The sequence below is a fragment of the Meles meles genome, chromosome 19, assembly GCF_922984935.1.
Source record: "Meles meles chromosome 19, mMelMel3.1 paternal haplotype, whole genome shotgun sequence".
NCBI classification, from domain to species: Eukaryota; Metazoa; Chordata; class Mammalia; order Carnivora; family Mustelidae; genus Meles; species Meles meles.
In genome coordinates this window covers 3,668,876-3,696,437 of record NC_060084.1, presented here as the reverse complement: position 1 = coordinate 3,696,437, position 27,562 = coordinate 3,668,876, and the positions used below count along the sequence as shown (strand labels likewise).

The 27,562-nt window shown below is 57.1% G+C and overlaps 1 protein-coding gene across 1 annotated transcript; it reads right to left on the bottom strand.

The window, feature by feature from the left end:
• On the bottom strand, positions 1 to 26,159 carry ZDHHC7 (zinc finger DHHC-type palmitoyltransferase 7). Its single transcript, XM_045987008.1, has 8 exons — positions 25,783 to 26,159; positions 13,744 to 13,829; positions 10,530 to 10,860; positions 3,937 to 4,061; positions 3,668 to 3,764; positions 3,319 to 3,400; positions 2,456 to 2,586; positions 1 to 1,967 (listed from the first exon to the last, which is right to left on the bottom strand). Exons 3-8 carry the CDS (start codon positions 10,842 to 10,844, stop codon positions 1,791 to 1,793), a joined length of 927 nt encoding a protein of 308 aa, XP_045842964.1. The 5' UTR covers positions 10,845 to 10,860; positions 13,744 to 13,829; positions 25,783 to 26,159; the 3' UTR covers positions 1 to 1,790.
• Between the last annotated feature and the right edge of the window lie 1,403 nt (positions 26,160 to 27,562).

Below are 27,562 nucleotides of genomic sequence, written 5' to 3'. Positions count from 1 at the left end.
TTCAGCCACTTCGACCATGTTTTTATTGATAAACAGGTACACATGTTGAAAGCCTCACACTGAAGCCGGACACACACATCCACCCCAGACAACAGACGTGCAAATGAACACGCAACACGACCTCTGGACACGCGTCGTGTCTGGCCCCCTCGGGCCCGTCCCTCCGGCAGGGACGCGGCCCCTCCCCCATGGCTCACACATGTGTGCAGACTCGGTCCGTTGCCGAGACGTCCCCCAGCTTTGCTCGCCTGGCGACAGCTGTGTCTCAGGTAGGTCCCCCTGTGGATCTGTGTCAGCAGCGGCAGAAGCCCTGATTAGGTTAGGATATGGATTAATTCCAAACAGAAACGGAACAGTTCACAGATGAACGGAAAGGCGTCCGAGCCGGGAACGAAACACCAACTCTTCTCGGCGTGCAGGCGGGGCTGCAGGGGCGCCCTGGGCCGCGTCCCGGCTCGCGTCCTCGCGGCTCCCGCAGAACAGCTGCAGACCAGGCAAGTTTAAGGCGAGTCCCCAAGGAGGGGAGCTGTTTGCTTTCTGACAGCATTTTCAGCTCTGCACTGAAGGGCCTGTTTTATCGCTCGTGCCGTGGGGAGAGAAACAAACATAAATGATACAAAAAAATAAAGCTGTTGCCATCCTGAATACTCTGGGAAAGTGAGCGAGGCTCAGAGACTGGGGGCTCTGCCTTGGGGTCCCCTCACGTTCTCAGCGAGGCCCAGAGGCCCCCCCGCTCGCTGAGTCCCCGTGGCCGGGCCCGCCCTCCTTTGCACCCAGACCGACATCCGGCGGCACAAAGGGTGAGGCCAGCACGAGCCTTCACTGTTCCCTTAACTGAGCTGCCGTCCGTACTCTGCTGACGTGGCTGGAACACAACCACGGCAGCTCCAAGGCCCTCCCGCACCCAAGATCTTCAAAATAAAGTTAAAGCAGGTGGGCAACGAAGGACCACACACGAGTGATTGTTCTTTGGATCAAGATAGTCTCCAAAATGCAATACATTCATAGTAACGCCCGCGGGACGAGGGTCCCGTGGCAGCTCTCTCTTCTTCCCTGAAACGTCGGCTTCTAAAAGACAGCTTGTCGGCTGCACGCGGCTATTACCGGTCACGTCCCCTAGACAACACCGCCAGTGCTGAAGCACACGCACGCGCACAGACACACACACACAGACTTGCCGAAAGGGTCCAAGCACGCGCTTCCAGGGCACTGCGAGCAAACCTGAAGCCACCGCCGCGGTTCGGTGCCCAGATCCTCTCGTGTTCAGTGCAAAGTGTCGGAGCTCACTGAGATCACAGTGTGTCTCCGTGCAGGCGCCCCTTCTTGCTCGAGCAAGGGCAGTGATGAAGCCCTGGGTCAACAGGAACGCCCTGAAACCGTTAGCTGGAGAAATCTACTCACTGGATTGACTTGTTTTTTCTTCATGATTGGAAAAAGCAGCTTAGTACACAGGACTTTAATCACCATGGAACAGCCCACGCGACTTCTCAGAAAATGCCAAGTGTTCTTAACAGAAACCCTAACTGTGAGGAAGATAATGACATTTGGCTTCTTCACGTGGCCACGTACCTCTCATTAGTCGTACAGGCAAAAACTGGCCAGAGCGTCACCCCATCACTGGTCTGGAAAAATCTGGTCTGTGACTATAAATCTAGAAAACTCTGCTTGCTGCAAGCAACCGGTCTGTGTAGGTTCCGTCTGCCCTAATGGTCACAGGCGAGCTGCTAATACCCTTTCAGACCCCAAATAAATAACTTAAGTCTGGTGACAAGTCCCGGCACAACGAGGCCTCAGACCGAGAACTCTGGGCCCCCTTTCCTGGGTCTGGTCTGCAGCCGCCCAAACCGGAAGCCAACAAAGGGATTCATCCAGAGGAGTGAGGGGGGCCCCCCGAAGACAGACCGCATCCCCTCCCATCGCAGCCTCCGCTCCCACGTCGGCTTCTCGCTCTTCAGCCTCTCGATCTCCTGGAAGCAGAGAGGATCGCAGGTGGGCGGCAGGCCCCCCAGAACGCCCACCACGCGCAGGTCAGGCCCCGTGCACACACACACACACAGCCCGGGCAGCCACGGTGGTGGCAGGAAGGAGCCAGTCCTCGGGGTCGGGCCACTGGCCTTTTCTCATTTGTCATAAGTATTTATCAAGTGCCTGCTCTAGACGTACGGTTCAAAGGCATGAAGGCAATTTGTTGACGTACCTCACGGAGCTGCCCCGGGGGGCTGGGTCTCCTAGAACCCGGGAATCGGCCTGGCACTACCTGCCCGGGTCCGCTCTCTACCCAAATGGATCCTTGAGTTTGCGCCACGCATAAAGGCAGGAAGGACAGACACAGAGGAGGAGTCCTAGTAATCTCCCGAGTCAGCACGCCCACACCTGCCGGTGACCCTGACCCTGGGACTGCCCACGCACTCGAGCCAAGTAACGTGAAGCAGGCGCGGCGGCGAAGGAAGCGTACCGTTTCGTCGTTGCATATGGAGTGGATCTGGGTGCCGAACATGACTGCAGTGAAAGTGAAAAACAGAAGACTCTCAAGGCACAGGAAGACCAACAGGATTACAGTCACGGGGGGCGAGAAGTCGCTGCACTCTGCGGACAAAGAGGGCGGGCTGTGAGTGCGCCCCACGCACCACCAACACCCAGAGCGCAGGTGAGTGTGGCGCTCGGCTCACAGAAGGATCCTCGTGAGCCAGCCCCGGAGCCGGCCCCAGCGACCGCCGTGCTTGCCTGTTGATGGGCACCTTCACTGCGCACCACGGGGCAGAGGTGGTCAGCCCTTCCGGGCCCAAACGCACCCCACCAGCTGCGGGGCAGCGCTTCCATCTCACCCAAGGCTTCTGTGAGAGCTGAACCTGTGCGCTGACCTTCAGGGGAAGCGAGGAGAGAGGACAATCCTGCGTCCCCGCCCTGTGTGGCCACTTGCACGGGCCCCCGGGGGGCGCGTTTGGCCGACCCACCATCCTCTCCAGGGAGGCGAGATCACTGCCCGCTTTAGAGCACCTGCCGCAGCTCACTCCCGGCCAGGAAGGCAAGGACCACACTGAATTCCCAGCTAGCCAGCCGGAAAACAAACACGAGCTCTGGCAGAACGACACTCATTTCCAGGTCGTCTCAGACTCAGCACAACTACTTCGCAGGAACTATTACGTGGCTAAGGAAGGACTGTGTGTCTGTGTCTTCGATACACGAGTGAAACAGACTTGAAACCCGTATTTGTCGCTAAAAGGATTTAGGAACGGACTGGCACATCGGTTCTCTTGGCTCTTCCCATTTTGCCCAATGGTACGCGCTTGTGGGAAAGGGACACAGGGCATGACTCACCAGTCCACTGCCCTCGGACACAGGAAACAAACTGGAGCCCACAGAGGATGAGAGCGTGGACAGAGGACAGAGCTATGTACATCTGGAACAAGAGAAGCCGATCAGCAAACCCTGTGAGCAACTGTGACTCACGGTGGAGAGACGGAAACCACATCTCTGACCTAAATCCCCTACAAGAGTCATACAGGCAGCAGGCGCCTGTGGCCAAGGACAGCGCATCACCGTCTCATCCCGGAGAGGAGCTTAGAGAAGCTGGTCTGCCGCGAGAACAGATTCACCTGCTGCGGGCCAGGTTCCAGTTAGAGAAGGGAGCGCTCCGTGAGTCCCCACGCGACCGCGCTTTACTCACCGTGAAGAGCACAAAAAACCTCTGATTCTTTTCTCCTACACAGTTGTTCACCCACGGGCAGTGATGATCCATTTTCCGAATACACCTTTTGCAAATACTGAAAAGGAGAAATCCGGTTTTCAGTATGCCACACTCTGAGAACACACAACCCCCGTCCCCCGTGCGATACACAGAATTTGGGGCTGGCGAGAGGCCAAGGGCCTCCTGTTCCGGGGAGGGCCGCGGCCCCCGCGGGGGTGGGCGCCAGGCCGCCCGGGAGGGCCGCGCACCTGCAGTGGTGGGCGCGCTCGGGCTTGATGCAGCAGCATTTGGGGCACTTGTAGATGACCTCGCCCGGCTTCAGCTGCAAGCTCTCCAGGTACTCTTTCGTCGCGTTTCCTTTGGGTACTGCCCCCTGCAGTTTAGGGAGGATGATTTGGTGGGAGAGAAGGAAAGATCAGCGATCAGCACGTGCGGCGGTTCCAGTCTGAGAGCTGCGCCGCAATCCGCAGCGCCGGGGCTGCCCCTCCAGCTAGGCTAGTGGGAAAACAAGGGGCGCCTGGGTGGCTCCACGGGTGAGGGGACGACTCCTGATCTCAGCCTAGGTCTTGATCCTGGGGTTGTGAGTTCAAGCCCCACCACGGCTCCCACTGAGCGTGGAGCCTACTTAAAAACCAAACGACAAAAATGAGAAGTGAGTGTGTTAACTCAGACATGATCAGGAGTTTTACTTCCAAGGAAGTAGCACGTGTGTTAAAACGAACTCAAAATGCTTTATCCTTAAGCTGGTAAGTCACCCGAGTTCTTTCTCGCTTCACACGGGACACACGAGAGGTGAGGTCTGTCGAGTCATTCCAGCTCAAGGGCGGCTCATTGTCCCCAAAGGGCGGAATGTTCTGTGGACACCACTCCCAAGTCACCCCATTCTCCCAGGCGGGGCTTCATGATAAGAATGCCCCACAGAGCTTTCCTATCAGCTGCGCAGGGCAGCGCTGAACAGAACTGTGAGAACCAGAGGGACTTTATCTCGTGTTTGTGGAGTTGTGCAGTGCACCTGCGCCGGAGGCCGCAGCAGGAGCGCTCCCACACACACCTGGGAAGTGTGGCCCTGAGCTCCTGACCGGACCGCTGCGGGCGGGGAGGGCCCTGGGCGGAGCGGTGCCCAGGCGGCAGCGGGGCATTTGCCGGTGTCCCACACGCTGGCCGAGGCAGCGCGCTGGCAGCCAGGAGCGGGCAGGGACGGCCTTGTTCTTTGGGCAGTGGAGATGCTCAGTGAACAACACGTGTGGGACGGGACCCCAGGAGCCATGCGGGGTGCACTGAGGACGGGGACCAAGAGAGTGGAGGAGGTCCTGCACGCGGCAGGCGGAGACAAGGTCTCATCTCCCGTTGGTTAGTGCCACGGAGCCTGCACTGGGAGCAGAAATGCGCTTCGGGAAGAGCGGCCCCGGGCTGTGGGGGGAGCGCGAGCCCGGGGAGACGCAAGGGGGTGTGAGCAGCAGTGCGGACGGCGAGGGCCTCCTCCCAGCCCGGGTGCCCGGGCTGGTGCCAGGCCCAAAGGTCTGAACCCCGGTGGGATGGGGGCCAGCGTCCACGCTTGACAAGGCACAGCAGTGAGTGTGCTCGGGCCAAGAGACGGAGAACGGCCGGTGCCAGGCCCCCAGCAAGCCAGACCTAGAGCCCCTGAGCCAGCGAGAGAGCCAAGGCCTCCAGGAGGCGTCCCGCCAGCTGAGGACAGGAGGGGCGTCTTCCCGCCCACCCTCCACCGCAGTGTGTTTCCCTCCGCGCAGCCGGGGTCCCTTCACCATCCTAACACGGGGAAGCTGTTCTGGCCCTAGCGTTTCCTAACACTCTAATTGTCTTCTTAAACAAGATTAAAAAGTGAAGGGTTTAAGATGTTTTGGCTTTGAAAACTTCAACCAGAACTTCAGGCAAAATATTTTATGACGTAATTTACATACCACAATTTGGAGTCTTTCATCAAGTTTCCTCCACTGATCCAGGAGTCTTAAAGATACAATGATTCTGTAAATCCCGTGACATCGTGCACTCTCCTGGTGACCGTTCAGTGCTGTACGTTTCCGTGGTAGGAAACGCACCAGATTTTCAAACTCCTCCACACACCTTAATTTTGATGCCTTCTGCTGCAGTGAAAGAGTGATCTGCAACACCCCTGCGTAAAGCAGCGTGGCCCAGTAAGTGCCTGGTCTTTCCAAGGACTGTCTCCTGAGGCGAGGGCAGGGGGCGCCGCTGGCTGGGGGCCGCCACGGGCTGCTTTGGGCATCCTCGGGATCCTGCTGGAGACCTTCTGGGCCGCTGCTCAGAACCCTGGGCAGGCAGCACAACTGATCAGGGCCTCCGGGCCACCCAGCCGACGCCCGGCAGCTAGTGACCAACCCTCGGGTTCTGGGTCTCTCGCTGTGGCTGTGCCTTCACAGAACAGACGACAAGCTGAAGGCTGGCGACGTGGTCCTTAGTCTCGCGTTCCTACTCCGGCCATCACCCGTCAGGGGCGCTTCTTCTGAGACCCATCTGCGTGCCTCGCCTCGGCTCCCCGGGCCACAGCCACGCCTTCGGGCACCCCGCGACCCTGAACAGCTTTCAGCTCTCCTGCCACGTCTTCCGGCGGCCGGTCCCTGCGCCGTCACGCAGCTCTCCGGCCCTCCGGGCGGGGCGGAACCAGATGCCGCCCTCGGGGACGCAGCTGCCGCAGCCTGTGTCCAGGGAGGTGACGCTTTGCAATGTACTTCTTTTTCTTTTCTCTCGTATCTTTCCATCTTGTCTCCCCGACGCCCTGTCATGCATTCTGGATCCCCAGGACCTACACAAGGGCCAGCTGAGAACAGGGCTTCCCCGAGACCTACAGACGCATTTACAATTGCCCAGGGGACAGGCCGCGTGTGAAAACGGGCACGGGGTGTAAGCTGCAAACTCCAGAGCGTGACAAAAGCCCTGGGATAGAAGGCCTGTGTTTCTTCTACTAAAAAATCCCAAGAGGCACAGAGACTGCGAGGCGTAAGACACAGGTCACCCAGCATCCGAGTGCAGGCCTTACTGGAGGCCCGCTCCCGCCGAGGAGTGGGTGGACCGAGACCCCGAGGCCGCCGGCACACGGGCACACACATGGAGGGGTCGCCCCGCCGTCCGCGGGAGCCACCGCACAGGAGAAGAGCCCCTCCTCTCGCAACGTCCATGCCGAGATTTACAAACCAAGCTTTACTGTGTCTGCGATTTACCTCCAGGTGCTCTGGGGAGGGGAAGAGAGGGGGCAGGGAGGGTATCGCTGATGCGAGACTGACCGGGACAGGCTAACAAGGCTCCCGCTCCACTTCTGGGTGCTGCCAACGGTTGGCAGGAAGTGAACAGAAAGACAGGGACTTTGGTGACCGGCGAAGCTTGTTCAAGCCTTGCTTTGTTCCCTGTTCAGCTGAAAGGTCTTGTCTGGTGTGGACTGACCACCACGTCTGCGAGCTGGTGGGCTGCCAGAGGGGCGCCCGCCGTCGGGTGCCTGGGACAGGACCGCAGGCGCCACGAGGGCTCGGTCACCGCCAGGTGCTCGGCCAACACCTGCTGAGAAGGTGGACATTCGTGAACATAGACCAGGGTCTGGGACAGCGGGCTCTGGGTTGTGGGTGGTCTCTCTCAGTTTTCAGTCCTCGGCGTGTTCCTGAATGTTAAGATCGGTGACAGTCTCACCTTCTGAAAGGAAGACCGTCCCCTCTCAAGGACGACACTTCCTTCCTATTCCTCAGAGCCAGGGCCTGTTCTCAGGAACGATGTGACCCGAAGCCCATGCCGGCACAGACTAACTGGTCCTGCTGCCTTGCAAACTGTGAGGTCCCCATGGGGTCTGTGCCCTGCGTCATGGGGCAGTTCGGTTCCAGTGCAGCCGAGACTGGACCCCGGGACGGTAAAGTTGTGACCCGCAAAGACAGCAGACTCCCCGTGCTGAGGGAGAGAGGACGGATGCGTGACTCTGCGGGGCCGTGCCCTCTCCCGTCAGCCGTGGGGATTTGGCCCCTAAGGATTCCAACCCTGGTCTGCTCTGGTCTGCGGGGCTCCCCTTTCTCACCAGACGGCAAGGAGAGACAGACGCCTGACGGACAGAGGCGCGCGAGGAGCCTGTCCCGCTCTCCCGCTGGCCCGCCCTGACAACAGCCTCCACGACCCAGTTCCAGGGCCTGTCGAGAGCCAGGCGTGTCCTTGTCCTTGGGCTCCTCAGGCTGCTCTGGCCGTCCCCGGTTTTACGTACACGGACTCCGGCAGCGTCTGCAGCCTCCAGCAGCGTCCGGACACGAAACAGCGACTTCAAAGGGATAAAGGACTTGAAGGGACAGTTGTCCAAAGAGGACACACAGATGGCCAGTAAGCTCATGTTAAGACACTCAGCATCCTCAGTCACTAGGGAGGCGCAGACGGAAGCCACAGCGCGACTTGGCTTCACACCCGGCAGGGCGGCAGTCGTCCGCAACACGGACCAGGGCCTGAGGCTGTGGACGAGCTGCAGGCCTCACGCCGCTGCTGGGCACGTGCTCTCCAGCGCGGGGAACGGTCCAGAAGTTCCCCCAGCGTTGACCGTAGAGTTCGCCCGGCATCCAGCAGTTCCACTGCTAGGCATTGCCCCGAGGACATGAGACGCACCTCCAGAACACCCGCGCAGGAGTGCGCACGGCAGCGTCCTCCGTAAGAGCCCGACAGTGCAAGCGCCCCAGCGTCCCTCAGCGGATCACGCCGGGAGATGAAACATGGTGTATCCGGACCGTGGATGTCCTTCTGCCGTAAAAATCAACACAGTTCTGACACGGCTACGAGGCGGACGGTCCAGGCAGGCAGAGCCCCATCTGACAGGGTTCCGTGTGGACGACGTGTCCAGCACAGGCCCGTCCGCAGACGCAAAGCGAGCTGGCAGGTGTCAAGGGCTGGTGGGAGAGAGGCCCGGGCGGTGACGGCTAAGGGGCGCAGGGCTTGCCCTCTGGGGGATGAGAATGTCCGACCACTGACTGTGGTGGTGGATGCACAACTCGGAACACGTAACACCCACTTAACCGCGCGTTCGAAAAGCCTAAGTTTTGTGCTGTGTGAATTCAGTCTGAATTCCAACACTGATATCCAGGACCCCAAACTCCTCCTTGACCTTGGATCTCCCTCCCTCCCGCGGCTTCGCCCAGTGTTCTCTGTAGTGACCCGGCAAGGGGAATCAGCGTGCCCACACGCCTTCTCCCACCATGCGACGTGCCCAGCTCTGGGGCCCTCCGCTAAGCGTGAGACCTTCTCCCACAGGAGCAGGGGGGTCGGGACAGGAGCAGCACTGCGGGCGTTAGGAGCAGGGTTCCGCTCCTGGAGAGAGGCTTTGCCGCCTGAAAGGAAGGGAGGAGAGGGCCCCGGAGAAGTCTGTGAGGGGACATCAGACGGGGCTGTGGCCACAGATGACACAATCTTTGTGAGGTGAGTCTACGGAGCCATCAGCAGATGAGTCTGTCATCTGAGTCTGTCCCGCGGCGCTGCTCCCCGCTGTCCACCGGCCGGGTCTGTGACACTGTCCTCTGCCCAAGAGTCCCCCTCAGCAAGGGACTGAGTGAACAGTGTAGGAAGAGCCCCTGGGGTGCGAACTCAGCACAGGTCAGATAAATGCGCACGTGACCACACAGGGTGGGCCGATCGGTATCAGTTCACCCTCAGACGGACTCCTAATCTGATTTATGAAACAGTCTGTAACAACAAGATACTAACTTCTCAGTATTTTCTGTAGAGAAAGCTACCAACAGACAAGAACCAGGCAGACGCTAATTCACCCGTCAGGAGCCCCTGTGCCAGTAGCTGGAAACCGCGGTTTTATGAGCAGCAGCTTTTCTCTAACACCGCTCCACAGGGACCACCGGGTGGTACCGCCCGTCGCACGGCCCCGCTGACTTGGGCACCTCTCCCTGGGGCCCTCGGCACCTCCTCCGGGCTCTGTGGCGAGCCTGGACCCCGCCGTCTGGGGGTGACTCTTGGCTGAGCTGCCGGGGTCCGTACTGCTCTGCCTACCCTGAGGAGGTCTGAAACCTCAGAGAAAGAGCCTGAAATTTGGTTCTGAATCTAGTGGCCTTCAAGACATCAGGGACCAAGGGCAGTTCACGGTGTTAGGTCTGCCCCTCTTGACTCTCAGGGAAACTGCTCCCAAAGGACCCCACCTGGCCTCAGACTCGAGGTGACACGGAACGATGAGAGAATTGTAGAGCTGCAGGGAACTCGAGAGAAGTTACGTGGTGAAATCCAGAATCCACATCTCTTTAGAGGATACACAGTATCTGAGCCGGGAGGAACTTATGAATCTTCTCGTTACTATCTGTCCGTCCATACAAACTGCCCAACGGGATATTTTCCATTCGTGCACTGTGACATCGTTTGTGTCTGAGTGATGTTTATTCTCCAGTGAAGACACGAAAAACGTGGGGCGCCTGCGTGGCTCAGTCGGTTGTGTGTCTGACTCCTGGTTTTGGTTCAGGTCAGGATCTCAGGGTCATGATCAGAGTCCCGCATCGGGTTCCGTGCTCAGTGGGGAGTCAGCTGGAGAGTCTCTCCCTCTGCCCCTCCCCCCATTTGTGCACAGGCCCTCTCTCTCATTTGCTCTCTCTCTCTCAAATAAATCTTAAAATAAGACGCAAAAAATGTGGGCCGCCTGGCTGGCTGAATCAGTGGAGCAGCGACTCTTGGTCTTGGGGTCGTGAGTTCAAGCCCCGTGTTGGGTGTAAGGATCACTTTAAATAAATAAACAAACTTAAAAAAAGAAAACATGAAAAACACCAAGCCTATACCCAGGAAATAAAAGCCTGAGGCCACAGGGCCTGTGGAGCCGCACGACCAGACGTGAGGGGAGTGCGGGGCGACAGGGCGTACTCACAGGGTCGGTGAGCATGGTTCTCAGGTGGGACGACAGGGCCAGTGCCGCGAGGCAGTTAAACAGGACCCCGTTGACCACAGAGTACCAGAAGTCTTTGGAAGGCAGCAGCATGACGAATGTCACCACAAAGTCCGCGTAGACGACCAGGAGCCACGTCATGACGGCACAGATCATGCCGCAGCCGTCGCGGATGAACCAGACCCTGTCGGCCACGTCGGCCTCCGAGGACGAGGAGGACGAAGAGTCGTAACTGTCATTTTCGGTCAGGAGAGGGTGATGCTCGACGTCCCGGAGCCGGTGTCCTGATGACGGCATGATTTCCCCGCGCACCCTAGAGGGGGACAGAGAGCCGGTGAGGATCGGGGCACACGTGCACGCTTGCTCGCGTGCCCCCTGAAACCTGATGGGCTCCCTGCTCTCAGCTGTCTCACAAGGACCGTCTAAATACACATGACAGAAAAGACAACTGAACAAGGCTGAACCTTAAAATCTTCCACCTTCGTGACTCGCTGACACTATCGGCCCCACCGTGTGGGTGATGCCGAGACGCGCACACGGTCCCCTACGGCCAGCCACGGGGAGCCACAATGACGGGAGGACAGGCCAGATGCAGACTCCCGGCCCAGGGGGAGACGGAGTGAGTGGCACCGCGGCCGCCCTCCTCGCCACGGAGCCCGCGCTGGCCCGTGGGTGCGGAGCCCCGGCCCCCAGCCCCCCTCTGCCGGCAGCTCCGAGCTCCTGCCCGCCCTCCCGCACCGTGCCCGGGGCCGCGGTTGACGGTGCGCTCGCCCTCAGGTCTGCGCCTTCTGGAAGGCCTTCCTTTCTGCTTTCGTCTCTTACAAGCCTCTTCACTTGCCAATCCATTCCTTCAGCCTTCCCTCGGCCCCGGTCCCGTTTCCCGCAGTCCCAGAACCAGGCGCGCAGCGGGGTGGGGGGCAGGAGCTCACGAGGAGCCTTCCCCGGACCGGCTGACGGCCGCCTTCATGCCCGCCTTCTGTCACCAGCGTGCGACCCAGCGGCAGCGGGGTGCTGGTGGCGAACATCAGGGGTCCGTTCACCGGGCCTGGAGGCGCTCGCACAAGGGAGAGAAGCACCGGCGTCGGGAGTACTTCCCCGGCCAGAGCCCGCCGTGGAGCAGGGGCTGGAGCAGGGGCTGGAGCGGGAACGATGCCCTCGGGCCGCCGCACGCCCTCCCCGCACCATCCTTCCCGCACCATCCTTCCAGCCCGGGCGCGGCCTCCTTTCCTCCTGCAACTGTGGCACCGCCGTGACAGGCATGGCGGTGACAAGGACCGCGCGAAGCCACGGGAGGTCACGCAGCACGACCTTGACAGAGGTTCCGCTCACTGTGCAAACACTGAAGTGGTTTCCCACTGTCAGTAAATTAACCCTACTCCTGGGTCTGACGAAAACAGCTTTCAGGTTTTGCGTAGGAGAAACAGAAGAAACTAAAGGTACAGTGATCGCGCACAGTCACGGCCGGCCGACCTCGTGGCTGGCACCTGCCGAGCCCGCCGCCATCACAGCCCATCCGCCGCCTCCCTGGCACGCACCGGGACCCTCTGCACCCCCCAGGGCCGGACCTTCCTCCCTCCAAGTAAGCCACCCCGAAGGGCTCTCCTTCCTCTCAAGAGCATGCTCTGAGGGGGGTTTCCGGACAGCAGATGGGACGACCTGAAGAGGACAGCCGACCCTGGCTCTGCCCACACCCGCCCATCAGGGGCCGAGACGGGGGTGGAAGCTGCCCCCTTCCCTGGGACTCCCAGGCCCCGCGCGTCAGCGCTGCCTGCACTCGTGTGTCCCCCACCCGACGGACTGACACGGAGGCTCTGGTCTTCTCTCCCCGTGCTCCCTTTCGCTGTGCGCACGGCCGTGCAGCCCCCAGCAAGTGCCTGTTTGTTGTCGGGCAGAAGCACCAGCAAGAACCTGGTCCCCTGCTCAGATTCCAGGAGTCTCCCAGGTCCGAGTGAGTCCGTAAGGGGGTCCAAGTGGGTCCTAACTACGCACTGCCAAGCACTGAAGCAGAGAAACTCCTCCGACCAGAAATCATTTTGCTTTATGGCTCCTCCCTCAGCGGGACAGCGCCCATGACAAGTGGGCGCCCGCCTGCTGCCCAGTAAGACGGGAAGCGACTGGCTCGCCTCCTGTCCCGGCGTGTCTGTACAGTGTGAGTTCCATCCAGAAAGCCCGAGCCCGCAAGTCCTCTGGCGGCACGCACAGTGGAGGCGGAACCTTCCCGGTGGAGACGCTGGTGAGAAGCGCCCCCCCCCCCCCCAAGAGCAGGGTACAGCCCTGTCATGGCACGTCCCTACCCGGCTGCAGATGGCAGGTCTGTTCTTTCAGGAAGAGAAGCCACAAAGATGCCAACACCGGGCGTGGTGGAGCTTCCCGGACAAGCTCACGAGAACGCGGACGCATCAAGTCCGCGTGCAGATGTTACAAAGCAGCACCTGCGCAGCCCACCAGAAGGCAACGGGAAAATCCCGACACCCGAAAGCAGTCAGTGGACACAGCGGGGCACGGCGGACAGAGTCCGTTCTCCATAGCCCACGGCACGGGCATTCTGCTGCGTCACGGCGCTGCTCCTTCACGGATGCAGGAGGAAGGGCAGGGAGGGGAGGAGGCAGCAGCCCCTGCACACGGAACCATCTGCGTCTTCTGGAAACAGGACAGCAGCGGCTCGGCCCTGTGCGGCGTGACACTAAGTGAGCCCATCGCTGGGGTCGGGGCGCGCCTCCTCTCACGCTCGGTGCCACGCTGCCCTCGATCTCCTGAAGACTATTTCTGAGACACCAGAAAGCACCATGGGCCATCAGAGGGCACGTCAGCATTTTTTGACTTTAGTGGATGATTTAAAGGGATTCTGTCCACACTCCCAAACCTAAGCTTAGTTAATGCTCGTGTCAGAGAAAGCCCCATTTCTCAGAACACGGCAAGCGCCACCGGAGATCGCCACGACTCAACGGGACGACCACGCGTGCGACATGTTCCACTAACGTCACTCGGCATTTGCCTCGCCCCGTAACACCTGCTGGTAACTTCCACAGTCACTTCCCGGAATCCCCCCGCGCAGTGGCGAGCAGAGAGCAGCCGGCGGCCGGCGGGTAGACAGACTGGCCTTCTGTACCGCCCGTGCTGCCCTTTCAGCAAACGCAGTCGGCGTCCGTGGCGGAAAGGACGCCGGGACAAGACACCCGCACGGTTACTCGCTTACCTCACAGACGATCTCAAAACATTACTTGAACATCTTGCGCCTTTTCTTCAGGATCTTAAGGTGCATAGTGTCGCTTGTGACAGGATCTGGAAGACAACAAACTCTCATTAGAAAAGTGACTGATTCAATGGCCAAAGCGTGTGACGCTTCGAAGGACAGGATTAATCTGGAGAGCTGTAGAACCAGTGTAACATTTTACACGTAAAGTAGCCCCGAAATCATTACTCCTTGGTGTTTTCATTACTAGGAAACTAGGAAACGACGGGACAGTCCTGAAAACAAAGTCATTTACTTTACATCTGCCGTTTCCCCTCCTGCTACCTGAGCCCCGGCATCCGATACAAGTCTAGAAGCCAAAATCTCCTGAGAAAGATCCCCAGGGATCCTCCAAACCAAACCAGATCAGCCTGTATTTCAAGTCAACAAGTGTTTTAGCAGCCACAGCAAGACTTCCAGAGAAAATGGGAGAGAGTAAGACCAAGAGATGAGACCCGCTGCTAGAGGGAGCGAAGCACAGGAACGCAGGTGGGCACCGAACGTGTCCATCTACTGAAGGAAGAAAGTCCTAGCTGGCATCTCCCTCCTGGTTCCCGGATCACTGGCAGGCCGGTGACCCGACGTGGCATCTCCAGAAGCACGCCTATGGCCTGAGAGGAAAGGCCTAAAGATACCAAGATGGGGGAGGGGGGAGCCCCCAACAAAACTAGTCTTTATTTCCAGCACAAACCTTTTCGTGAGTTTTTTAAAGCTATCCATTTATTTCCAGTCTTTTTTTTTTTAAAAGATTTTTTATTTATTTATTTGACAGAGAGAGAGATCACAAGTAGGCAGAGAGGCAGGCAGAGAGAGAGGAGGAAGCAGGCTCCCTGCGGAGCAGAGAGCCCGATGCGGGGCTCAATCCCAGGACCCCGAGATCATGACCTGAGCCGAAGGCAGCGGCTTAATCCACTGAGCCACCCAGGCGCCCCCATTTATTTCCAGTCTTAACGTCATATAACTGACGAGCGTCCCTGTGTGTGTCCTAAGTGGACAGCAGAATGCTTCGACTGACCTGCAGGTCAGAGGTTCTGAGAGAGCCCGAATTAGGTCTCAAGAGAGACAGAGCCCAGAAAGAGGGGAAAAGGAATTCCAAAGAGGCAAAATGTAGAGAGAAACCTTAAAAATTAAAACACTGTATCTGTGAAACAAAAAGGAACATTCTGACTTCCAAGTGACTGAAAAATAAAAGTGATAGAATTAAATTTTAAAACAAACAAACAAAAAACAGGACTGGATGAGAGATGAGAACTGTCCCAAAAGGAGAATTAAGTGACGAAGACGGAGACCTCAGGCGACAGCATAAAATCCAACTAGCTGGCCTGGCTTCCCAGGAGAGGGAGGCCTTCCTGCCGCGGTCTCTCTTCCCTCCTGGCTGCCCGCCCCATCCTCACCCCATTTCCTTCCCAGAGATGATTTTTCTACTTAAGCCAACGCTCCGTCGGGGTCTATCTAGACCCCGAAGACAGCAGGAAGCTGGCCTGGAAGAGGGGGTAGGAAGAGGAGCCGGGGGGTCAGCAGGTGGCAGGGAACCCCATAGTCTCGGCCACTAGCCAGATTCTCCAGGGCAGAGCGGAGGCCGCTCTCTGTCATCCCTTCTGCCCAGCCGCCACTGCAGGGCTCCTCGGGAGCCGCTTCTCCCCAGAGCTTACCGACAGCCCCCTGCCCGCCTGCCCGCCCTTCTCCCACCACCCACCGGCCAGCATTCCCAAGTGCCTGCCGGCTCGGACCCCTTCCAGCTCGGGGCCCCTTCTGGATGCCTGAGGAACACATGTGGCTGTGACCCCGCGCTGCTGACACTAATGTATTTTCAAATGCGGTATTTACACAGAGTAACTATGTTCACGGGCTATGTATGCAACAGCCAACAACTTTAAATCCCTAATGGTATTCTGAACTGTTTGCAAATAAGCTTATGTGGACAATGTTTTAAAATAAAACTGGCTTTGCAAGACACAAGACTACTCATCCCAGACATGAGGTTTCCAGAGGATTCTCTACAATGAGACCACATCCCCAATTACTTTCATGCATTTTAAAAAGTAACCAACACAGCAATCACTTCGAAAAGTGGCCTGGCGCTTTCTCCAAGTTCAACACGCACCCTGCGCGTCAGCAACTCCACCTGGAGGTACTTATCCAGGAGAAGTGAATGTGAACACAAAACGCGCACACAACTGTCCGCAGCTTTATCCTGTTTTTGTTTCCCCAAACCACAAACAACACGAACATCCACCACCAAGAGAGGCACCGAGAAACTCTGGCGTAGTCTTACCAGGGCACATTGCTCAGCGGCACAGAGGAAGGAAATTACTGAGATCCGTGCGACCACACGGATGAATCTCAAAGATGTCACGTCACCTGCACGGCACTGTGAAACCAGGCAGCAGTAACTTATTCTGAAGGAAATCTGAACAGGGGTTTGAACACAGGGGGACAACTGAGAAGAGCCCAGGGTAACTTTCTGGGGTGATGGAAATGCCCTATATCCTGACCTCACTGGTGCCGGCATGTGCGTCTCTCACGACAAAAGTCAGTGAGCTAGTAAAAAAAAAATCAATAGTACACTGACAATCGTACATTCCATTGTATGATGAAAGAAAACGCACAGGAGAAAAGTCAGCAGCACGGGCGCAGGTGCCGGGTAGGAAAGGGGAAGCGGAGCCAAGCTCCAGCCAGACGCTTCCTCCAGAAACTTCACGCAGGGCCCAGGAGGTCTCCGACTGACTTCCATCTGAGTCTTCAGGCGAGGTTCTTAGCCTCTTCCCTCACCTTTTCCTTGGCTGTGAACAGACAGCGTATTCTCAAATAAAAACTGAAAACAAACGAAAAGATGTCTGTCTTCCTTGGTGGCCAGTAACTACAAAGAAAATCAAGACGGGCGCCTGGTGGGCTCAGGCAGTAGAGCATGCAACTCGTGGTCTCAGGGATGTGAGTTCAAGCCCCAGGCTAAGTGTACAGATGACTTCAAAATAAAACCTTAAAAAAAAAAACAATCAAGATACTTTCACTATTGCAATAAAAAGAACGTCTGCCCTAGAGTCCGATATTCGTGTGTATGTTAAGGTGCTGTTTAAACTCATTACGGCTTTACTGTCCAAACACCCACTGGTGACCCATAAAAAGCAGGAATCAGCCTCTGCTTCAGGCACAGCAGCGGCACACGAAGCCAACGCGAGCCATGAGAGAGCAGCTTAATTCAGACACGGAGGGGGGAGCGCCAAACACGGTGCTCTCTGTTGCCGGCCCCAGGATGCGCAGCCCCAGATGGGAGCTGCAGCCCCCAGGAGCTCACAGACCAGCAGAGGTGGAAATCAGGCCAGTAAACAATGTGCTAAGTGTTACCCCCAAATTAGGAGCAAAGATGACAGCAGCTAATTCTATCTGGAGGAGCCAGAGAAGGTGTGAAAGAAGCAGCCAGCATGGTGGGCCCTGACAAGAGGTACAGACAGGCGGTGAGAACAGTGCGAGGAGGCCCAGGTGGGAGCAGGAACACAGCGAGCCGAGGGCCGCAGGCTCAAGGTGAAGGAGGGAGGGAAGGACAGAGAGGAAGGGCAGACCAGGGCCGCTCACAGAGTACTCAGAATGCCCAGCTGAGCATTCTGGAAGTCTGGACTTGTTCTAGTACGGGAGGCACCAGATCTTTGGCAAATACACAGATGTTTTAAAAAATACTTGGTGACACCAAGGACGGAAGGAGGAAGCTGGCACCACCGGGAACAGAGAGGGCACCTGCGGGGGCCCAGAGGGGAGCAGGGCCTGCAGGGCACTGAGAGCCGTTAAGGGAAGCAAAAGCCCAGCGGGCACCAACGGTGAGGTGTGGCTGGGGCGCGGCGCGGGGGGTGAAAGGGCTTCGGAGGCCTTTCTGCCCCACCGGTGTCTCCTGGAACACGGGAGCTGCGGATCAGGAAGAGACCCCCCGAGACTGGGGCTCACAGAATTTAAGGAGCTTCTGGAACACTAGCAGCTTATCACCTGCCCTCCTGCTACTCCATCCTAGAGAGACCAAGTGGGAACAGATGTGACCACCTGAGGGGCCCCAGCAGTGTGGGGCTGGAGCTCTGACAAGGGTCCAATGACCCAGCAAGGGAGTCAGGGATCTAAGAGCACAGAGGCTGGAGCAGTCCGTGCCCTCGAAGCAGGCGCTGGGAGAGGCTCAGCATGGACCTCTCCCCACCAGGTTCCATCACATGCCGTGAGCGCGGGAGACTGGGTGGTGAGGAAATTAAAGCAACACGTTTTTAAAGATGCAGTTAAGTCCCGGACACATACAGCTCGAAGGGAAAGTCGAGGGAACGCTTCTTGAGCTTTCGCTCTTTGTGTATTATCTTACGTCCCGCTAAGACAGTGATCGTGACTCTGGAATAATACGGGGGCTGTGTCTTCATCCCTGCCCCAAACAGTCGAAAATCCGCTTACAACTTCTAACTCCCCCATATTTAACTCGTAATAGCCTACTGTTGACCCGAAGTCTTACAGTAACAAACACCACAATTTTTGTGTATTCTTTTTTTTTTACATTTTATTTACTTATTTGACAGAGAGATCACAAGTAGGCAGAGAGGCAGGCAAGGGGGGGGGGGTGGAGCAGGCTCCCCGCTGAGCAGAGAGCCTGATGCGGGGCTCGATTCCAGGACCCTGAGACCATGACCTGAGCCGAAGGCAGAGGCTCAACTCATTGAGCCACCCAGGCGCCCCAATTTTTGTATGTATTCTTATGACAAAGTAAGCAAGAGACACAAAAGTGTTAAGAAAATCCTAAGGGGCGCCTGAGTGGCTCAGTTGGTTACACGTCTGCTTTCAGCTCAGGTCATGATCCCCGGGTCCTGGGATTGAACCCCGCACTGGGCTCCCTGCCCAAAGGGAAGCCTGCTTCTCTCTCTCCCCTTGCGTTCCCTCTGCTTGTTCCCTCCCTCTCTCTGTCAAATAAATAAAATCTTAAAAACAAACAAAGAAAATCCTAAGAGAAAATACATTTACAGTACTGTATTGTATTTATCGCAAAAAAAAAAAGCTCACGTGTAAGTAGCCTGCGCGGTCACACCCATGTTGTTCAAGGGTCACCTGGGCTTCATCTCCACATTCGCACACGGGCCGCCTTGGGTCCTGAGGGGTTAAGTCCCCGCCAATCCCCGACCCCCGTGAGTCCCTGGGGCTCCACACAAATCCCATGACAGGGCATCCTGCCTTGACCATGGCTAGCTTTTAAAAGCCGAGGACAGCCCCAAAAGGGACTTAACGGAAACAGAACAAAGAAGATACCTGTGGTTAAGCCGGTGAAGCTGGGGTCTAAGAGAATGTCAACGGAGAGGCCCCGCCACGCTTGCTCCTGTTTGCTTCCTTGTCCTGTACTTACGGGAACTCTTCTTGCAACCACAAAGACAATCTAGGCGCTCTGTGGTTTTCGGTTTTTGCAAAGAATGAGTGTCCAAGTTTGCCGACTTGGGGGATGACCCTTCTTCCTGAGCCAGAGGAAGCAACCGTGGGGCGGCCGGGGGCTTGTCTACGGAGAACTGTGCAGACGGACCGAAGCTAAAGCCGTTCACGCTCCATCCCACCATCTCCTGGGCACAGAGTCAGGAGCCGGCTGGGGGCATTCCAAGCACAGGAGGCAGCTGAGACTGGAGAAGGGACGCTGCAGGGAGGACAACCAAGGAAGCCGTGGGCCCAGGCAGCGCGGCAGACCCCCCAGTTTCTGACAATGTGACGGGAGGAGCTTGCGCTGCTATCCAGAAGCCTGGCTCGACACCCATAGGCTTAACGGGCTGGAGAGCGGCCAAGATTCAGGAGAGAAAACCAGGGTATCAAAGGCAAGTCCTGAGCTGAAATGATTCACCGCGCCCCGGAGTGTAGGACAAGCCGGGTGACCGAGAAGTCTGGGGAACTGGAGGTCGTAGGGAGACCAAGAACCGGTGGGGAGGAAGTGACGAGGCAGCCGGGTGGGACAGGGCAGCGCCAAGAACTCAGCGGAGGCACCGCTCAGGGTAACAGTAGGAGCCGGCAGTCCCGACCTGGGAGGGGAGTGGAAGCGAGCGAAGGGGAAAGTCTGGCGGCCTATCCGGGGCATCCCCGCCGCTGGCTGCTAAGCGAGCTGGGACCGAGTGGTTCGACCGCGCACGGTCCTAGCTGACCCTGCAGCCACAGGGGAGCACTCAGATAATCCGCTACCATGTACATATGGCAATTACGTTCTCAAATGTTCTTTCCGTCCATTTGCAATCACGAAAGATTTAGCTCAGCTTTCAAACCCTACCAACAGTGTAGGCCGTACGAAACCACTGTCTCCTCTAATTACTATATCTAAAGAACAGAATATTAACCTTTAATGGAAAAAAGAAACAGAATATTCAGCAAACTAAAGCTAAGCCTCAATCGCACGCTGGCACGTTACCCATACTGTGAACGGTAAACTTATTTAACGTTTCTAGAAAGGTCTTCCACACGAAAATACGGAAGGATGGCAAATGGAGCAATGTGCCCACATTGTGGGCGGGGCCGACAGGACTGGTAGCGGAGTCAATCTGGTGAATGGGGGACGGGGCAGCGCTGGGTCTTCCTTTCCCGCGGGCCACAGTTCCCTGGGACTGGGTCCTCGTCTCTGCAGACACCTCAGGGCTGGGAGCGCAGACGGACTGAAGCTAAATCTCGGTCTTCCCTTCAGCTACAGGCTCTCTCTAAACGACCTTCTAGACTCTCAGGCCCGCTGTCACTGCTGAAGGCACATCTGTCTAGGAAACTCCCAAACCAAGCAGGCACTCGGGTAAATCCCGCCGCTGCTCACCAACCACCCCGCCCACCGGCCCTTACGACCTTCGTGGCTGCCCGGAGGCCCCTCCAACTAGTTGTCAAGGTCAAAACACAGGAGTCACCCTTCACTGGGCTTTCCCTAACCTCCCCCCCCCCCCCCCCCCCCGCAACAAACCCGTAAGCAAGTCCCGAGGGCACGATCTCCAAAACCAACCCCACTGGGGCCTCCTCCCCCTCCTGCCCAGCCAAACCAAGGCCCAGGAGCCTGGCCCTGGACTGTCCACAGGGCACCTCCTACATGGGCTCCTTTTCTGCTCTCCCTGCTGCCCTCGCCCCACAATCCCCCCCCCCATTCAGCCCCGAGTAAGTACCCACAGATAGAAATCAGATTGCATTCCTCCATTTCTTAAAACCACCCAGTGAGTGTCTCTGCAGTTCGAATAAAGTCCAAAGGCCTCCCTGCGGTGTAAAGTCCCCCCCCCCAAGCATGCTGACTTCACTTCTTACCCTCCCCACCTGGCTGGCCGACTTTCTCCCGCCTCGCTCATCACCATCACACCACGTTCCCAGCTACGTCCCGCCCACACCCAGGACGCTCCACATTCCGCACCCATCTGTGGCATGAACGAGGGAGAACCCAGGAACAGAACAGGGAGGCGATCAAGTGAGATCTGGCCCAGGGGGTGAGGTCAGGAGTCTGGGAGCCTTGGGGAAAAGCAGTCAGGGAGAAATGTGGAAGGTTAACGGGAGGGAAGGAGACGGGGAGGAGGAGAGAAACCCACTTGCCAGGGTTTTCCGGGGGAGCCTCCCTTTCTGGGGCATCACCCAAGCGTGCAGGCTCGATGAAGTGGTCTCACGGGCTCGCTCACCCGCACGCCAGAGGTCTCGCTGTCACCCCTGTACTGCAACCACAGCCGGATTCCCAAAGCCAAATGGAGCAGCTCTTTTCAAAATCCCAAGGTCAATGAACGCTGAGGAATTCTAAATCCAGAAATAAAAAGAACACCAGAGTTCCAAACTCTCTAGGAGTCCTGTCCCAGGGACTAGCGGAACCTCAATCAGGCTGGTGAATCCCAGCCTCTTTCCAGATGTTCCTAAATAGGGTTTCCTTGTTTAAAATGAAATGAACTTTTTTAACACGGGACTCCACCGAACCCGAAGCGCTACGAACACGGGCCGCCCCACTCATGAGCTAGCCGTCAGCGGCAAGTCAGTGACAGCCCAGAGACTGGCACGGGAAAGGCAAGGCCAGCTCCGACGGCCCGTCTCCCGGCGCGGGGCTTCACGCGCATCGGTGCACCAGAGCCCGCGGCTGCCCTAAAAGCGAGGCGCTAACATCGGCTCATTTGAGCCACGAGCCGGTGAAGCCTTACGGTGGCAGTAAGTTGCCTGAGCTCACAGCCGGGAAAGGGTGGATGAGGGACTGTCCTGACGCCAACGCCCATGTTCTTCCATTAAAAATACACTGCCTCACAGAGTAGCTGCTTTTAGAAAATGCTTTCTGTAATGAATAAAGTGAATTAGGGACTGTGGGACTCTGAGAATCCAAAACATTTCAACAAAGAAATGATACTGTAGAAGCCTGTCTCGAGAGACACCGGAAGCTTCTCCATCCCGACTGTTCTCGCTTACAGGGTGCCCGAGGGAAGAGCACCCCTCCCCGAACGCAGAGCCTAGGACCGCACCCTTCCCAAAGCACCAGCGACACAGGGAGCTGGCCTCTCCTCCCACGTCCTGAGAACACCCCTCATGCACCCAGTATTCATCTAGTCCCTCTCACCCTCTAGACACACAGCCCCTCACCCCTTCCTACCTGCGTGAGGACACTCCCTGCTTAGGCCTCTGCCCCCTCCCTTCTGACCTTTCCCACAATCAAGTTTAGGCGCCCTCACCTCTGGCGGGTGTCTCTGCAGAATCCTAATCTCAAGGTCGCCAAGTCCAACCACCACCCTCTGGGTAGCCACAGGAGTTACGGCCAAAAACACAGTGCGGGTCACAGAGGCAATGTGGTCCAAAACCTGTTAGCCCTGCCCGTGGCACTCAAGGTTCCAGTGAATCCGGCTCCCCTACCTTTTCGGGCTCAGTGCGCGCACTCTCTTCCACGGGGCGCTCATGCTGGCCCCCTCTCCACGCCCCTTCACCCCTCCGTGCTTCTGCTCCTGCTCTCTCCTCCACGAGAGGACGCTCACTCTCTGCCCCGCCAGCTGAGTCGTTAATCAAACACCTCCCAAGCCCCCGCAACGTACGAGGCATCCCAGGATGACTTAAGTGTTTTCAAAACCGTAAGATGCTGTACCAAGGGAAGGCACCATCTTGGGCCCACACAGAGTCTGGGTTTTATGAGACAACAGGGTTCTAAGAAGGCTCCACCGGAATGGAGTAAAATGAGTAAAATGAGTAAAACTCAGCGGTAAGCAGAGCTACAAACAGCAAGACAAGAACGTGTTTGCAGAGAGGGGCAAAGAAGTCAGCGAGTGGGAAGAAATCAAAGAGGCAAACGTGAGAGGAAATGTCTAGAGGCCTGTCCCGTGACAGGCAAAGAACAGACACGGAGTTCACAGGAAGATGGGCCCCTCTCTTCCTCAGAGGCAGAGGAAAGAAAAAGACTGATGGACACTGAGAGAGATTTTGGGTAGAAAAGACTCAAGGTTGAGAGAACTCTTCCCGTAGCCTCTGTTTCCTCTGTTTCCACTCTGTCAGTGGTAAAACAAAAGGGTGTGTTTTTAAGTAGAAAGGGACCATGAAAGAAGGAAGGATGCTGCTGTGCCATCAAAAAATATAACCTTTTGCGCGAAAGGAGGTATGGCCTTTGGTCTTGGCTGACAATCCGACTCGGGGTGGGAGCTGGCCACACCAGAAAGACCCACACTGTGACTCAGGGGGGCCTTTGGGTCACACAGCATCCACGTGGTCAATTCACGAATCCGTTACACTTACAAAATAGAACCCCCATAAAGACTCGGTGAACACGGAGGCGCACATGCGTTTCCCGGGTTGGCAGCACCCTGTGCACACTGTCTCCTACCGATGCCAGGAATGTAACACGTCGGAATCCACAGAGAGAGGACGACAGAAGCTTCACCCCTGCTCCCTCCTCAGACTCTGTGCGAGAAGTCTCTCCCCTTGGCTGATTTTAATCTTTACTCTTTACCTGTAATAAACCACAACCGTGAGCATAACGGCTTTCAGTACGTTCTGTGAGTCCTTCTAAATGATCGTCCAACCTGAGAGTGGTTTTGAGAACCCCGAAACTTGCCACTGATGTCAGAAGTGAGGGTGGTCTTGCATGACTGTCTCCCTCTAAACTCTGCAGTTGCCTCTCACAGTCGGCCTGAGCACTTCTCACAAAGCGAGGGGTCAATACAGACCCAGGACACGGGCTTTGGGGCCAAAAGGTAATTCAAATTCAATGAGTATTTAGACTTCAAGCTCTGCTCTAGTGTTGGACTTTTTTTTTTTCTTAACAAAATAATCTGTATTATTTTTATAATTGAGACATTATTTTTATATTTGAAACATAATTCCAAAAAGCTGCTTTAGGAAAATTGTCATGTAGAGCTGCCCAACATGCAGTGGAGCAGGGCAGCTCCCAAATCAGGAAAACTACTTCCCACTTCATTCCAAACATTAAGTTCACATGTAAACTTATTTGTATTCCCATTTCTCGAATGACCGAAAACGATATTAGTTATACCACTAAAAAGTCCCAAACTGACAGTTTCAGTAGGTACGTGGAAGTCAGTCCATACTTCTGACTGAATCAAGACTAAGATCGTTTTAGTACTGAGAGGGCTGTTAACTGACCACGCTGATAGCGTCTGACCCGTTCTGTTCACACTAACGCTTGTCCTTTCAGGAAGGTACCTGCTCTTATGGCGGACTGGTCAGCACAGCTGTAAGCAAGCGTCCAATCCGCACACTGTCGTCGGAGGCAGGCTCTGCGCCATTCGTAGTGGAATGCTTCCGCACACACTTTCCCCCTTTGCTTTGAGCTGAGACAGTTGCATACAAAGTTCCCACGGCGGTTTAATGAATTCTTCAGGAAACCACCTTTCAGATGGCCTGTTCTCCTCCCTTTCTCAACTCAAAAGTGAAGGTGAACCCACCAGCCTAACGCCCCAAAATATACAACCCAAACAACTTCAGTAACTCAAACCCTTCTACCTTCCAGAATGTTCAAGAAATGCAACTGAACAGGTCTGTCCCACCCCACCCCCTTTTTTCCAAATATCCCAAGATCCTTTCACACTAACCAAGTTCAACAAGGTAACTTTTTTAAAGGTGACTGTGGGTAAGGACAAGTTGTAAAACGAGGTCAAAAAGATTAAACTTGTCATCTGTGAGGTGAAGAGTTTAGGAAGAAATAGTTACTGACCCAGATTTCTCGACCATCCCAGACAGGAAGAGTACGACAAATACATGTGTGGAAGGTACATACACCAAGGGACTCACTGCGCAAACTGTCAGTAGAAGAAGCTACAAGGCCGCTGCCCTCACAGCTCTTCCACTCCCACGTAACTACCATCATAAACGGGTTATTTATAAGCTAATAAAGTTTGTCCATCCCAGCAAAGGGACTTAGTTCCGGCAGCAATGACTCCCCAGGAGAGATGGACCTTGGCTGCAGCGAGAAGACATGCAGTCGTTGCCCTGAAGGCTGACCAGACTGTCCGAGATGCCCTGCCCCGCAACCCGCACCCCACCGCCCGCCGCCAAAGATCACTGATGGGGGAAGGGAAGATAACCACGAAGAGGGGCAAAGAATACAAGAACAGTTAAGCTTTTTAAAAGGCAGGCAGGCACAGGAGCATCCGAGGAGCCACGGGCGATGTTCAGGGGAGCCCATCGTAATACATGCCTATAAACCACTCTTTACAGCTCACAGTAGGGTTTTACAGTCCCTCTCTGTCTCTCTCTCTCTCGGCCCTAACAACAAGCCCGTTGTTAGTTTATCAGAGGGGAAGCCGCGGCTCCGGGAGCTGGGTGTTCTGCCCAAGGTCAGGCAAAAAGCTAGGGCTGCAATTCGCGCCCGATCCCGAGAGATCAACGAAGGAGTGACGGGGAGACACCTGGAAGGGAAGTCACGCACGGGCACAGAGGTGCCCCCGAGGAGCTCGGGAAGGTCGTAAGTGCGCGGCGGGTGGAGGAGAGGGCGCAGGGGGCCGAGGGAGGGACGGCGGGGGGCCGGGAGCGGCGGGGAGTCCCGGGCGTGAGCAGCCTGCCGGGCCCCAGCCCGGCCCAGCCCGCCACACTCACCCGAGGCCCGGGCGGGGTCGCCCGGCGCTGCGGTTCCTCCCGGCCTGCGGCGGCGGCGACTGCAGCGGCCGAGGCAGAGACGCATCATGCGGCCGCGCTCATGGCCGGGCCGGAGCGGGCCCCGCGGCTCGGTTCGGGTGGGTCCCGCCGGGCCGGTCGGAGGGAGGCGGCCGCCGAGCACACACGAGGGCAGCGAGCCCTGCCTGGAGAGCCGGGCGGCGCGACCCCCGGAAGTGAACCGCACGGGGTCGGCGGCGCCGCGCTTGCGCAGTTCCGGGCGCGCCGCTGCCGGCCGCGGAGAGGGCGCTTGAAACCTTCGGTGGGGACTTGGGGACCGGGATCCTCGCGGACCCGAGAGTCTTGAAGACTAACAGCTCCTTGTCCAGGGCAGCTCTTACTCGAAAGCACCGCTCGCCAAAATAAAGGGATCCATCCCCACTGAAGTCCGGAAGAGGAAGGATGGGGGCTACGGGCTGCCGCGCAGTCCAAGCCGCGCCGTCCGGCCGTCCGGTTCGCGGAGCTCCCGGCGGACGCCCGCGGCGCAGTCTCAGCCGGATTTAGGTGTGGCTGGTGCGGCGCGCGGCGCGAGAACTTCGAAAATGCGGAAACAGAGGAGCGGGAGCGGAGGCGACGGAGCCAGAAAGCACGTGGGGGAAAGGGGAAGCGTCCGGCCCGGGGGTTCCTGGGGCGCGATGAGCCCCCGCTGCCCTGCCCGAGCGTCCCGCGACCCCTCCAGACGCCGAGTCCCGAGCGCTCTGAAGGTAGACGCGCGCTCTTTGTCGCCTTGGCTCTCCTGCGTGTCTGGGACCGTTTTCGCAGGGCTGGGAAGCGGGTGCTCGGTCAGTGTTTGTCCCGAAACTGCTAAGGGCCGGCGGGATTGCGAGATGAACGGAAGCGGGGGCGACAGCCGGGGGCTGCGTCGGGGCCCGACGTTCTGCAGGGCGCCGGCCCCCCGCCTCCCGCCCTCGCTTCCAGAAGCTCTTCTTCCCGCGGAGCTGTGCGAGGTCAGGGCTGCGTTTGAAAGTTGGAACTTCTGTTTCTGGGTCTTGTTCCTCTTTATTCACAGCGGCGCGGTGTGCGCAGTTAGCCGCCCCTCCCCGAGGCGCCTGTCTCCCGCTCCCTTTGGCTTGGGGGTTTGTTTCCTGGAGGCAGGAGAGTGAGTGAGGCCTCCGTCAGTGATCTGTTCCTTCTGCAGTGGCCGAAAGAAAGGACGGTTAGCTCTGACTGACGCCGAGACCTCAGGTAGCCCCGTGTTTGAGATAGCTTTCTTAGGAGCACTGTGAAAACAGTAGGTTATTTTGTTTGTTTGTTTTGTTTTTCTTTTCTTTTTTTATTTTTTTGAAAGAGAGAGCGTGCTGGGGTGGGGGTGGGGGGGAGGAAAAGAGAGAATCCTGAGATTATGACCTGAGACTATGAAATTAAGAGTGGGACGCTTAACTAACCAAGCCACCCAGGGGCCCCAGAATGGGTCTTTTTTCAAAGAAAAAAGATTTGGGCGCCTGGGTGGCTCAGTGGGTTAAGCCTCTGCCTTTAGCTCAAGTCCTGATCTCAGAGTCATGGGATCAAGCTCCGCATCGGGCTCTCTGCTCAGTGGGGAGCCTGCTTCCCCGCCCCCCCCCCTCCCCGTCTGCTTCTCTGCCTACTTGTGTGTGTGTCTCTCTCTCTCTCTGTCAAATAAGTAAAATCTTCTAAAAAAATAAATAAAAGAAAAAAGGTTATCTGAGACAAACATAAACACATGTCAAGGTCTTAATTTAACTCAGCCATTAAGGAAGTACGT